This window comes from Mycteria americana, unplaced genomic scaffold (assembly GCF_035582795.1).
Source record: "Mycteria americana isolate JAX WOST 10 ecotype Jacksonville Zoo and Gardens unplaced genomic scaffold, USCA_MyAme_1.0 Scaffold_95, whole genome shotgun sequence".
Lineage (NCBI taxonomy): Eukaryota > Metazoa > Chordata > Aves > Ciconiiformes > Ciconiidae > Mycteria > Mycteria americana.
The window spans coordinates 19,732-32,669 of record NW_027445679.1 but is presented as its reverse complement, the minus strand read 5'-3'; the positions used below and the strand labels follow the sequence as shown (position 1 = coordinate 32,669).

Here is a 12,938-nt window from a genome sequence, read left to right as displayed (position 1 = left end):
CCTGACCCCGTCTCCTCCCCCAGGCCAGCTGCTGGGAGCGTTGCCGCCGCGAGGCCTCGGCCAGACCCTGGTGGCCCCCGTGGACCTCGTGGGCCAGATCCTGGCCTTGCCCCTGGGTCTCCAGCCTCTCCGGGGTGTCCCCTTGGTCCCGTAGTGTCTCTGTCCCCAAGGAGCACCCGGGAGGGGACCTCGGTGGCCGGGAGGGGACCCCGGTGGCCCGGCGGGGGGTTGTCCCCCTTGTCCCGGCCGTCCCACCACCACTTGGAAGGAATAAAAACTTTTGGGTTCCAACTCGGGGCGGGGCTCTCTGATCTGTCCCCTCCCCCCACCAGGGGACCTCGGGAGGTGACCTCGGTGGCCGGGAGGTGACCTCGGTGGCCGGGAGGTGACCTCGGCGGCCGAAAGTCCCCACCCCGCCCTGATGCCACCTCGCTCGTCCCAGTAAAACCATACCCAGGACCAGTTCAACCCTTTATTGGCCGTGCCACCGCCTCGGTGACAGCGGTGTCCCCTCTCCCACCCCGGTGACAACCGTGGCTGTGTCACCTCCCCGTCTCCAGGTGAGGGTGATGTCACCTCCCCCCCCCGCCCCGCCCCGGCCAGGTGACACGGATGTCCCCTCCCCGGGGGACCGGTGACGCTCAGATCTTGCCAGGGAAGGTCCCCTCCTCGCGGTACTCGTCCCACGTTGTCACCTGCGGGGTGACACGGTGACAGCGTGAGGGACGCGAGGGTGGCGGGGACCTCAGGGGACCGCGGTGACATCGGGGGGGACACGGTGACAGCGTGGGGGACAGGAGGGTGGCGGGGACCTGACGGGGACCGCGGTGACATCGGGGGGGACACGGTGACAGCGTGGGGGACACGAGGGTGGCGGGGACCTCACGGGGACCGCGGTGACATCAGGGGGGACACGAGGGTGGCAGGGACCTCAGGGGACCGTGGTGACATCGGGGGGGACACGAGGGTGGCGGGGACCTCACGGGGACCGCGGTGACATCGGGGGGGGACACGGTGACAGCGTGGGGGACACGAGGGTGGTGGGGACCGCGGTGACATCGGGGGGGACACGGTGACATCGTGAGGGACACGAGGGTGGCGGGGACCTGACGGGGACCGCGGTGACATCGGGGGGGACACGGTGACAGCGTGGGGGACGCGAGGGTGGCGGGGACCTCACGGGGACCGTGGTGACATCAGGGGGGACATGAGGGTGGCGGGGACCTGACGGGGACCATGGTGACATCGGGGGTGACACGGTGACAGCGTGGGGGACGCGAGGGTGGCGGGGACCGCGGTGACATCGGGGGGGACACGGTGACATCGGGGGGGACACGAGGGTGGCGGGGACCTGACGGGGACTGCGGTGACATCGGGGGGGACACGGTGACAGCGTGGGGGACGCGAGGGTGGCGGGGACCTGACGGGGACCGCGGTGACATCGGGGGGGTCACGGTGACAGCGTGGGGGACGCGAGGGTGGCGGGGACCTGACGGGGACCGTGGTGACATCGGGGGGACACGGTGACATCGGGGGGGACATGGTGACATCATGAGGGACACGAGGGTGGCGGGGACCTCACGGGGACCGCGGTGACATCGGGGGGGACATGGTGACAGCGTGGGGGACACGAGGGTGGCGGGGACCCGACGGGGACCGCGGTGACAGCGTGGGGGACACGAGGGTGGCAGGGACCTCACGGGGACCACGGTGACATCGGGGGGGTCACGGTGACAGCGTGAGGGACACGAGGGTGGCGGGGACCCGACGGGGACCGCGGTGACATCGGGGGGGACACGGTGACATCGTGAGGGACACGAGGGTGGCGGGGACCCGACGGGGACCACGGTGACATCGGGGGGGACACGGTGACAGCGTGGGGGACACGAGGGTGGCGGGGACCTGACGGGGACCGTGGTGACATCGGGGGGACACGGTGACAGCGTGGGGGACACGAGGGTGGCGGGGACCCGACGGGGACCGCGGTGACAGCGTGGGGGACACGAGGGTGGCGGGGACCTCATGGGGACCGCGGTGACATCGGGGGGGACACGGTGACAGCGTGGGGGACACGAGGGTGGCGGGGACCTGACGGGGACCGCGGTGACATCGGGGGGGACACGGTGACAGCGTGGGGGACACGAGGGTGGCGGGGACCTCATGGGGACCGCGGTGACATCGGGGGGGACACGGTGACAGCGTGGGGGACGCGAGGGTGGCGGGGACCTGACGGGGACCGTGGTGACATCATGGGGGACACGAGGGTGGCGGGGACCTCATGGTGACCGCGGTGACATCGGGGGGGACACGGTGACAGCGTGGGGGACACGAGGGTGGCGGGGACCTCACATGGACCGCGGTGGACATCGGGGGGGTCACGGTGACAGCGTGGGGGGACACGAGGGTGGCAGGGACCTCAGGGGACCCGCGGTGACGTCGGGGGGGACATGAGGGTGGCAGGGACCTGACGGGGACCGCGGTGACATCGGGGGGACACGGTGACATCGGGGGGGGACACGAGGGTGGCGGGGACCTGACGGGGACTGCGGTGACATCTGGGGGGGACACGGTGACAGCGTGGGGGACACGAGGGTGGCGGGGACCTGACGGGGACTGCGGTGACATCGGGGGGACACGGTGACATCGGGGGGGACATGGTGACATCGTGAGGGACACGAGGGTGGCGGGGACCTGACGGGGACCGCGGTGACATCTGGGGGGACACGGTGACAGCGTGGGGGACACGAGGGTGGCGGGGACCTCACGGGGACTGCGGTGACATCGGGGGGGGACACGGTGACAGCGTGGGGGGACACGAGGGTGGTGGGGACCGCGGTGACATCGGGGGGGACACGGTGACATCGTGAGGGACACGAGGGTGGCGGGGACCTGACGGGGACCGCGGTGACAATCGGGGGGGACACGGTGACAGCGTGGGGGACGCGAGGGTGGCGGGGACCTCACGGGGACCACGGTGACATCGGGGGGGACACGAGGGTGGCGGGGACCTGACGGGGACCGCGGTGACATCGGGGGGGACACGGTGACAGCGTGAGGGACGCGAGGGTGGCGGGGACCTCAGGGGGACCGCGGTGACATCGTGAGGGACACGGTGACATCGTGAGGGACACCACAGGGGACACAGGGACTACAGTGATGTCACGGGGGACACGGTGACACCGGGGGGGACACAGGGACCACAGTGACACCGGTGGGGGGGCACGGTGACACCGGTGACATCGTGAGGTAGATGATAAAACCATGGGGTACTTGGTGACACCATCGGTGGCACAGGGACAACAGCGATGGCAGAGGGGACACGGTGCCACCACGGGGACGCCAAGGGGCACCCGAGGACCACGGGGACACCGTGGGGACAGCGAAGGCCGTGGGGACATCGTGGGGGGGACCTGAGAGGGACCCAAGGACCGTGGGGACACCGTGGGGACACCGTGGGGGACCCTGAAGGCCATGGGGGACCTGAGGAGCACGGGGACACCGTGGGGACCTTGATGACCCAGGGATGTCCTGAAGAACCTCAAGGACCAGAAGGACGTTGTGGGGACACCGTGGGGACACCGTGGGGGACACTGAGGACCATGGGGGACGTTGAAGGCCGTGGGGACACCGTGGGGACACCGTGGGGACCCTGAAGGCCATGGGGGACCTGAGGACCATGGGGACACCGTAGGGACCTTGATGACCACGGGGATGTCGAACCTTAAGGACCATAAGTACATTGTGGGGACACTATGGGGACACTGAAGACCATGGGGACACGGTGGGGACCCTCAGTGCCATGGGGACACCGTTGGGGACCTGAGAGGGACCCAAGGACCACGGGGACACCGTGGGGACCTTGATGACCACGGGGATGCCCTGAAGAACCTCAAGGACCATAAGGACGTTGTGGGGACACTGAGGGGGACGCTGAGGACCATGGGGGACGTTGAAGGCCATGGGGCCACCGTGGGGCCACCGTGGGGACCCTGAAGGCCATGGGGGGGACCTGAGGACCACGGGACACCGTGGGGACCTTGATGACCATCGGGATGTCCTGAAGAACCTCAAGGACCATAAGGACGTTGTGGGGACACCATGGGGACACTGAGGACCATGGGGGATGTTGAAGGCCGTGGGGCCACCGTGGGGCCACCGTGGGGCCACCGTGGGGACCCTGAAGGCCATGGGGGACCTGAGGACCATGGGGACACTGTGGGGGACCTTGAGAGGGACTTGGAGACACTGTGGAAGCACCATGGGGACACTGCGGAAGACCTGAGAGGGACCCAAGGACCACGGGGACACCGTGGGGACCTTGATGACCACGGGGATGTCCTGAAGAACCTCAGGGACCATAAGGACGTTGTGGGGACACCGTGGGGACGCTGAGGACCATGGGGGACGTTGAAGGCCGTGGGGACACCGTGGGGACACCGTGGGGACCCTGAAGGCCATGGGGGACCTGAGGACCACGGGGACACCGTGGGGACCTTGATGACCACGGGGATGTCCTGAAGAACCTCAGGGACCATAAGGACGTTGTGGGGACACCGTGGGGACGCTGAGGACCATGGGGGACGTTGAAGGCCGTGGGGACACCGTGGGGACACCGTGGGGACCTGAAGGCCATGGGGGACCTGAGGACCACGGGGACACCGTGGGGACCTTGATGACCATGGGGATGTCCTGAAGAACCTCAGAGACCATAAGGACGTTGTGGGGACACCGTGGGGACACTGAAGACCATGGGGACACGGTGGGGACCCTCAGTGCCATGGGGACACCGTTGGGGACCTGAGAGGGACCCAAGGACCACGGGGACACCGTGGGGACCTTGATGACCACGGGGATGTCCTGAAGAACCTCAAGGACCAGAAGGACGTTGTGGGGCCACCATGGGGACACTGAGGACCATGGGGGACGTTGAAGGCCGTGGGGCCACCGTGGGGACACTGAGGGGGACACTGAGGACCATGGGGGACGTTGAAGGCCATGGGGCCACCGTGGGGACACCGTGGGGACCCTGAAGGCCATGGGGGACCTGAGGACCACGGGGACACCGTGGGACCTTGATGACCACGGGGATGTCCTGAAGAACCTCAAGGACCATAAGGACGTTGTGGGGACACTGTGGGGACACTGAGGACCATGGGGACATTGAAGGCCGTGGGGACACCGTGGGGACACTGAGGGGGACGCTGAGGACCATGGGGGACGTTGAAGGCCGTGGGGACACCGTGGGGACACCGTGGGACCTGAAGGCCATGGGGGACCTGAGGACCACGGGGACACCATGGGGACCTTGATGACCACGGGGATCTCCTGAAGAACCTCAAGGACCAGAAGGACATCGTGGGGACACCGTGGGGACACTGAAGACCATGGGGACACGGTGGGGACACCGTGGGGACCCTCAGGGCCATGGGGACACCGTTGGGGACCTGAGAGGGACCCAAGGACCATGGGGACACCGTGGGGACCTTGATGACCACGGGGATGTCCTGAAGACCTCAAGGACCATAAGGACGTTGTGGGGCCACGTGGGGACACTGAGGACCATGGGGGACGTTGAAGGCCGTGGGACACCGTGGGGACACTGAGGGGGACGCTGAGGACCATGGGGGACGTTGAGGCCATGGGACACCGTGGAGACACCGTGGGGACCCTGAAGGCCATGGGGGACCTGAGGACCACGGGGACACCGTGGGGACCTGATGACCATGGGGATGTCCTGAAGAACCTCAGAGACCATAAGGACGTTGTGGGGACACCGTGGGACACCGTGGGGACACCATGGGGACACCATGGGGACCCAAAGACCACGGGGATACCCTGGGGAACCGGAGAGGGGCTCAAGAAGCACGGGGACATGGTGGGGACACCACGGGAGATCTGAAGAGCGTGGGGACACCGTGGGGACACCGTGGGGACACCGTGGGGACAGGGAGGGGACAGGGAGGGGACAGGGAGGTGGCACTCACCCAGGCGGTGGGACAGAGGGACTTGTAGACACGGTAGTACCACTGGCAGGGGCCGGCGTCCGCCCCTTGGCCGCATGGCCTTCTCACAGCGGTGGAAATCTGCGGGAGGGGACACGAGTGGGGACACGGGGGGGGGGGACGGACACGGGGGGGGACACGGGACACACGAGTGGGGGGACACACGAGTGGGAGGGGAGACATGGGGGGGACACGGGGGGGGAAACATGGGGGGGAGACACGGGGGGGGGAGACACGGGGGGGACACGAGTGGGGACAAGACACGGGGGGGGGAGACACGGGGGGGGGGGGACGGACACGGGGGGGACGGACGGACACGGGGGGGGGAGACACGGGGGGGGACGGACACGGGGGGGACACACGAGGGGGGGGACACACGAGGGGGGGGAACACGAGGGGGGGGGACACACGGGGGGGGGACCACACGGGGGGGGGGGACACACGGGGGGGGGACACACGGGGGGGGGACACACGGGGGGGGGGACACACGGGGGGGGGGGAGACACGGGGGGGGGGACACGGGGGGGGGACACGGGGGGGGGGGGACACACGAGGGGGGGGACACACGAGGGGGGGGGACACACGAGGGGGGGGGACACACGAGGGGGGGGGACACACGAGGGGGGGGGACACACGAGGGGGGGGACACACGAGGGGGGGGGGACACACGAGGGGGGGGGGACACACGAGGGGGGGGGACACACGGGGGGGGACACACGGGGGGGGACACACGGGGGGGGGGACACACGGGGGGGGGGACACACGGGGGGGGGACACACGGGGGGGGGGACACGAGGGGGGGGGACACGAGGGGGGGGGGACACGAGGGGGGGGGGACACGAGGGGGGGGGACACGGGGGGGGGGGACACGGGGGGGGGGGGACACACGAGGGGGGGGGACACACGAGGGGGGGGACACACGGGGGGGGGGACACACGGGGGGGGGGGGACACACGGGGGGGGGGACACGGGGGGGGGGACACACGAGGGGGGGACACACGAGGGGGGACACACGAGGGGGGGACACACGAGGGGGGGACACACGAGGGGGGGGACACGGGGGGGGGGGACACGGGGGGGGGGACACGGGGGGGGGACACGGGGGGGGGGACACGGGGGGGGGGGGACACACGAGGGGGGGGGGGACACACGGGGGGGGGGACACACGGGGGGGACGGGACACGGGGGGGACGGGGACACGGGGGGGACGGGGACACGGGGGGGACGGGGACACGGGGGGGGGGGGACACGGGGGGGGGGGACACGGGGGGGGACACACGAGGGGGGGGACACACGAGGGGGGGGACACACGAGGGGGGGGGGACACACGAGGGGGGGGACACACGAGGGGGGGGGACACACGAGGGGGGGGGACACACGAGGGGGGGGGACACACGAGGGGGGGGGACACACGAGGGGGGGGGACACACGGGGGGGGGGGACACACGGGGGGGGGACACACGGGGGGGGGGACACACGGGGGGGGGACACACGGGGGGGGGACACACGGGGGGGGGACACACGGGGGGGGGGACACACGGGGGGGGGGACACACGGGGGGGGGGACACAAGTGGGGACATGGGGGGGGACACGGGGGGGGGGGACGACACGGGGACCCCCCATGTCCCCCAGGGAGGAGCCAGGCATCCGGGATGGGACCCCCCCACACCCATAAGGGACCCAGGCGTCCCGCATGGCCCCTCCCCCCCCATAGGTGTCCCCCCCCACCCCTGGTGCTCCCCCCCCACCCATGGTGCCCCCCCCCCCCCCATACCGGACCCAACCACCTGCTTGTCACCCCCCCCCCCCCATAAGGAACTCAGGTCTCCAGGACATGTCCCCCCCCACCCATAAGGGACCCGGGTGTCCCACATGGCCCCCCCCCCCCCCCCCCCCCGGTGTCCCCCCCCACCCATGGGTGCTCCCCCCCCACCCCTGGGTGCCCCCCCCCCCCACCCATACCGGACCCAACCACCCTCTTGTCACCCCTCCCCCATAAGGAACCCAGGTCTCCAGGACATGTCCCCCCCACCCATAAGGGACCCGGGTGTCCCCCCCACTCCTGGGTGCCCCCCCCCCCACCCATGGGTGCCCCCCACCCACCCCTGGGTGCCCCCCCCCACCCCTGGGTGCCGTACCCAGGTAGTTCTGCCAGCAGTTCTTGGTCTGGTTCTGGTTGGGGAAGCGGCTGTCGAACGGCGCCGTCTTGTACCGCTCCAGCTTGGCCTTGATGTCCTCCGCCATGGCTGGGGGGGGCGTAATTAGCGTAATTAACACCCCCTGGCATTAATTAACACCCCCCGGGGCTAATTAACCCCCCCCGGGGCTAATTAACCCCCCCCCGGGGCTAATTAATCCCCCCCCCAATCCATCACTCTGCTGGGGATAAGGGATGGGGGGGGGTGGCAGGAGGAGGCACCCCAGGGGGTAATTAACGAGGCTAATTAGCGCCCCCAGCACTAATTAACGCTCTCTTGGCACTAATTAATACGCCCCCCACGCTAATTAATTGCTCTGGAATTAATTAATCATCCGCTCAGAAGTAAGAAAGGGGCTGGGGGGGGTCACAGTGCCAGGCAGCCCAGGCGCTAATTAACGGGGTTAATTAACACCCCCCACCACTAATTAACCTGTTAATTAACACACCCTGGCGTTAATTAACACCCCCCAGGTCTAATTAACCCCCCATGATTAATTAATTCCCCCTGGGGCTAATTAATCCCCCCCCCCCAATCCATCGCTCTGCTGGGGATAAGGGATGGGGGGGGGTGGTGGCAGGAGGAGGCACCCCAGGGGGTAATTAATGAGGCTAATTAGTGCCCCCAGCACTAATTAACGCTCTCTTGGCACTAATTAATATGCCCCCTGCGCTAATTAAGTGCTCTGTTATTAATTAAGCGCTCTGGAATTAATTAATCTGGCTCTCAGAAATAAGAAAGGGGCTGGGGGGGGGTCACAGTGCCAGGAACCGCAGGTGCTAATTAATGGCGTTAATTAACACCCCCCACCACTAATTAACCTGTTAATTAAAACCCCCAGGCGTTAATTAACACCCCCCGGGGCTAATTAACCCCCCCGGGGCTAATTAACCCCCCCCCCCGGGGCTAATTACCCCCCCCCCCCAATCCATCGCTCTGCTGGGGATAAGGGATGGGGGGGGGGTGGCAGGAGGAGGCACCCCAGGGGGTAATTAACGAGGCTAATTAGCACCCCCAGCACTAATTAACGCTCTCTTGGCACTAATTAATACCCCCCCCCGCGCTAATTAATTGCTCTGGAATTAATTAAGCGCTCTGGAATTAATTAATCATCTGCTCAGAAGTAAGAAAGGGGCTGGGGGGGGTCACAGTGCCCGGCAGCCCAGGCGCTAATTAACGGGGTTAATTAACACCCCCCACCACTAATTAACCTGTTAATTAACACCCCCTGGCGTTAATTAACACCCCCCGGGGCTAATTACCCCCCCCGGGGCTAATTAATTCCCCCTGGGGCTAATTAATCCCCCAGAGTAATTAATCTTCTCTGGGAATAAAAACACAGAGCAGCGGGGGGGGGTGGTGGTGGTTAATTAATGGGGTAATTAATTAAAAGATTAATTAACAAATTAATTAGCGGGGTAACGGATTAGCAGAGGGGTTAATTAATGGGGTAACTACTGAAAAGATTAACGAGTTAATTAGCAGGGTAACTGATTAGAGGGATTAATCAAAGAGATAATTAATGAAAAGATTAATTAACAAATTAATTAGCACGGTAACTGGTTAACAGAGTGATTAATTAGTGGGGTAATTAATTAAAACATTGATTAACAAATTAATTAGCAGGGTAACTAATTAGCAGACACATTAATCAAAGAGGTAATTAATGAAAAGATTAATTAACAAACTAATTAGCAGGGTGACTGATTAACAGAGTGATTAATTAATGGGGTAATTAACTAAAAGATTTATTAACAAATTAATTAGCAGGGTAATTGATTAGCAGATGGATTAATGAATGGGGTAATTAATTAAATTAATCAGTGGTGGAATTTATTAGCAAAATAATTAATGAATGAGGTAATTAATTCAAAGATTAATTAATGAATTAATTAGCTGGGTAACTGATTAGCAGAGAGATTAATTAATGGGGTAATTAATTACAATATTAACAAATTAATTAGGACAGTAACTGATTAGAGCAATTAATCAAAGAGGTAAATAATGAAAAGATTAATTATCAAGCTAATTAGCATGATAACTGATTAACACAGTGATTAATGCTGCAATTAATTAAAAGAGTAATTAACGAATTAATTAGTACGATAACTGATTAGCAGAGGGATTAATTAATGGGGTAATTAACTACAAGATTAACTTATGAATTAATTACCGGGGTAACTGATTAGCACAGAGATCAATTAATGGGGTAATTAATTACAAGATTAATTAACAAATTAATTAGCACAGCAACTGATTAGCAGAGCAATTAACGAATGGGCTAATTAATTATCAAATTAATTAGCGGGGTAATTTATTAGCAGAATGATTTATGATGGGGTAATTAACTAAAAGATTAATTAAGGAATTAATCAGCTGGGTAACTCATTAACAGAGAGATTACTTAATTAATGGGCAATTAATTAAAATATTAACAAATTAATTAACAAGGGAACTGATTAGAGAGATGAATCAAGCAGATAATTAATGAAAAGATTAATTAACAAATTAATTAGCAGGGTAACTGATTAGCAGAGAAATTAATGAGGTAATTAATAAAAAATTAACAATTTAATTAGCAGGGTAACTGATTAGCAGAGATTAATTAATGGGGTAATTAATTAAAAGATTAATTAACAAATTAATTAGTGGGGTAACTGATTAGCAAACGGATTAATCAAAGAAATAATTAATGAAAAGATTAATTAACAAACTAATTAGCATGGTGACTGGTTAACAGAGCGATTAATTAATCGCTTAATTAATAAAAAGAGTAATTAAGAAATTAATTAGCAGGGTAACTGATTAGCAGACGGATTAAGGAATGGGGTAATTAATTAACAAATTAATTAGTGGGGTAATCTATTAGCAGAATGATTAATGATGCGATAATTAATGAAAATATTAATTAATGAATTAATTACCACATAACTGATTAGCATAAAGATTAATTAATGGGGTAATTAATTAAAATATTAACAAATTGATTAGCACAGTAACTGATTAAAGGGATTAATTAAAGAAGTGATTAATGAACACATTAATTAACAAATTAATAAGCAGGGTAACTGATTAGCAGAGAAATTAATTAACAAGGTAATTAATAAAAAATTAAGGAATTAATTAGCAGGGTAGCTGATTAGCAGAGGAATTAATCAAAGAGATAATTAATGAAAACATTAATTAACAATCTAATTAGCATGGTAACTGATTAGGAGAGTGATTAATTAATGGGATAATTAATTAAAAGATTAATTAACAAATTAGTGGGGTAACTAATTACCAGAAGAATTAATTAATGGGGTAATTAACTAAAAGATTAATTAATGAACTAATTAGCGGGGCAACTGATTAGCAGATGGATTAATGAATGGGGTAATTAACACATTAATTAATGAATTAATTAGCTACGTAACTGATTAGCAGAGAGATTAATGAAAGGGGTAATTAATTAACAAATTAATTAGTGGGGGAATCTATTAGCAGGATTATTAATGAATGGGGTAATTAATTAAAAGATTAATTAATGAATTAATGAGCTGTGTAACTGATTAGCAGAGAAATTAATTAATGGGGTAATTAATTAAAATATTAACAAATTAATTAACATGGGAACTGATTAGAGGGATGAATCAATAACATAATTAATTAAAAGATTAATTAGCAAATTAATTAGCAGGGTAACTGATTAACAGAGGAGTTAATTAATCAGGTAATTAATGAAAGGATTAATTAACAATCTAATTAGCAGGGCGACTGATTAGCAAAGGGGTTAATTAATGGGGTAATTAATTAAAAGAGTAATTAACAAATTAATTAGTGGGGTAACTGATTAACAAAGGGATTAATTAATCAGGTAATTAATGAAAGGATTAATTAACGATCTAATTAGCAAGGCGACTGATTAGCAGAGGGGTTAATTAATGGGATAATTAATTAAAAGATTAATTAACAAATTAATTAGCAGGGTAACTGATTAGCAGAGGAGTTAATTAATGGGGTAATTAATTAAGAGATTAATTAATGAATTAAAGAGCGGGGGCGGAGCCTCCTCAGGGGCTGGGAACCGCGGGGGGGGAGGGGGGGGGCTCCCAGTAACCCCCAGTGCCCTCCCAGTGCTCCCAGTAACCCCAGTGCCCTCCCAGTAACCCCCAGTGCTCCCAGTAACCCCCAGTGCACTCCCAGTAACCCCCAGTGCTCCCAGTAACCCCCAGTAACCCCCAGTGCTCCCAGTAACCCCAGTGCCCTCCCAGTGTTCCCAGTAACCCCCAGTGCCCTCCCAGTGTTCCCAGTAACCCCCAGTGCCCTCCCAGTGCTCCCAGTAACCACCAGTGCTCCCAGTAACCCCAGTGCACTCCCAGTAACCCCCAGTAACCCCCAGTGCTCCCAGTAACCCCAGTGCCCTCCCAGTGTTCCCAGTAACCCCCAGTGCCCTCCCAGTGCTCCCAGTAACCACCAGTGCTCCCAGTAACCCCAGTGCACTCCCAGTAACCCCCAGTAACCCCCAGTGCTCCCAGTAACCCCCAGTGCACTCCCAGTAACCCCCAGTGCACTCCCAGTAACCCCAGTGCACTCCCAGTAAATCCCAGTAACCCCCAGTGCCCTCAGTAACCCCAGTAACCACCAGTGCCCTCCCAGTGCTCCCAGTAACCCCCAGGGCTCCCAGTGCCCTCCCAGTACCTCCCAGTGCTCCCAGTAACCCCCAGTGCTCCCAGTACCCTCCCAGTGCTCCCAGTA

At 59.2% G+C, this 12,938-nt stretch overlaps 2 protein-coding genes across 2 annotated transcripts in view; one reads left to right on the top strand and one right to left on the bottom strand.

Annotated features, from left to right (window-relative positions):
• Positions 1-458: 458 nt before the first annotated feature.
• The window catches only part of LOC142404215 (cytochrome c oxidase subunit 6B1-like), a 13,067-nt gene continuing 587 nt past the window's right edge, over positions 459-12,938 (bottom strand). Inside the window, 4 exon segments of the mRNA XM_075490718.1 lie at positions 459-695; positions 5,985-6,057; positions 6,059-6,083; positions 8,142-8,249. Of these exon segments, the coding sequence (XP_075346833.1) occupies positions 642-695; positions 5,985-6,057; positions 6,059-6,083; positions 8,142-8,247 (258 nt within the window). The 5' untranslated portion in view covers positions 8,248-8,249 and the 3' untranslated portion in view covers positions 459-641.
• Positions 10,924-12,938, top strand: part of LOC142404214 (uncharacterized) — a 21,521-nt gene continuing 19,506 nt past the window's right edge. The window contains exon 1 of the mRNA XM_075490717.1: positions 10,924-10,933. Coding sequence (XP_075346832.1) covers positions 10,924-10,933 — 10 coding nt within the window. The remainder of the gene's footprint in view (positions 10,934-12,938) is intronic.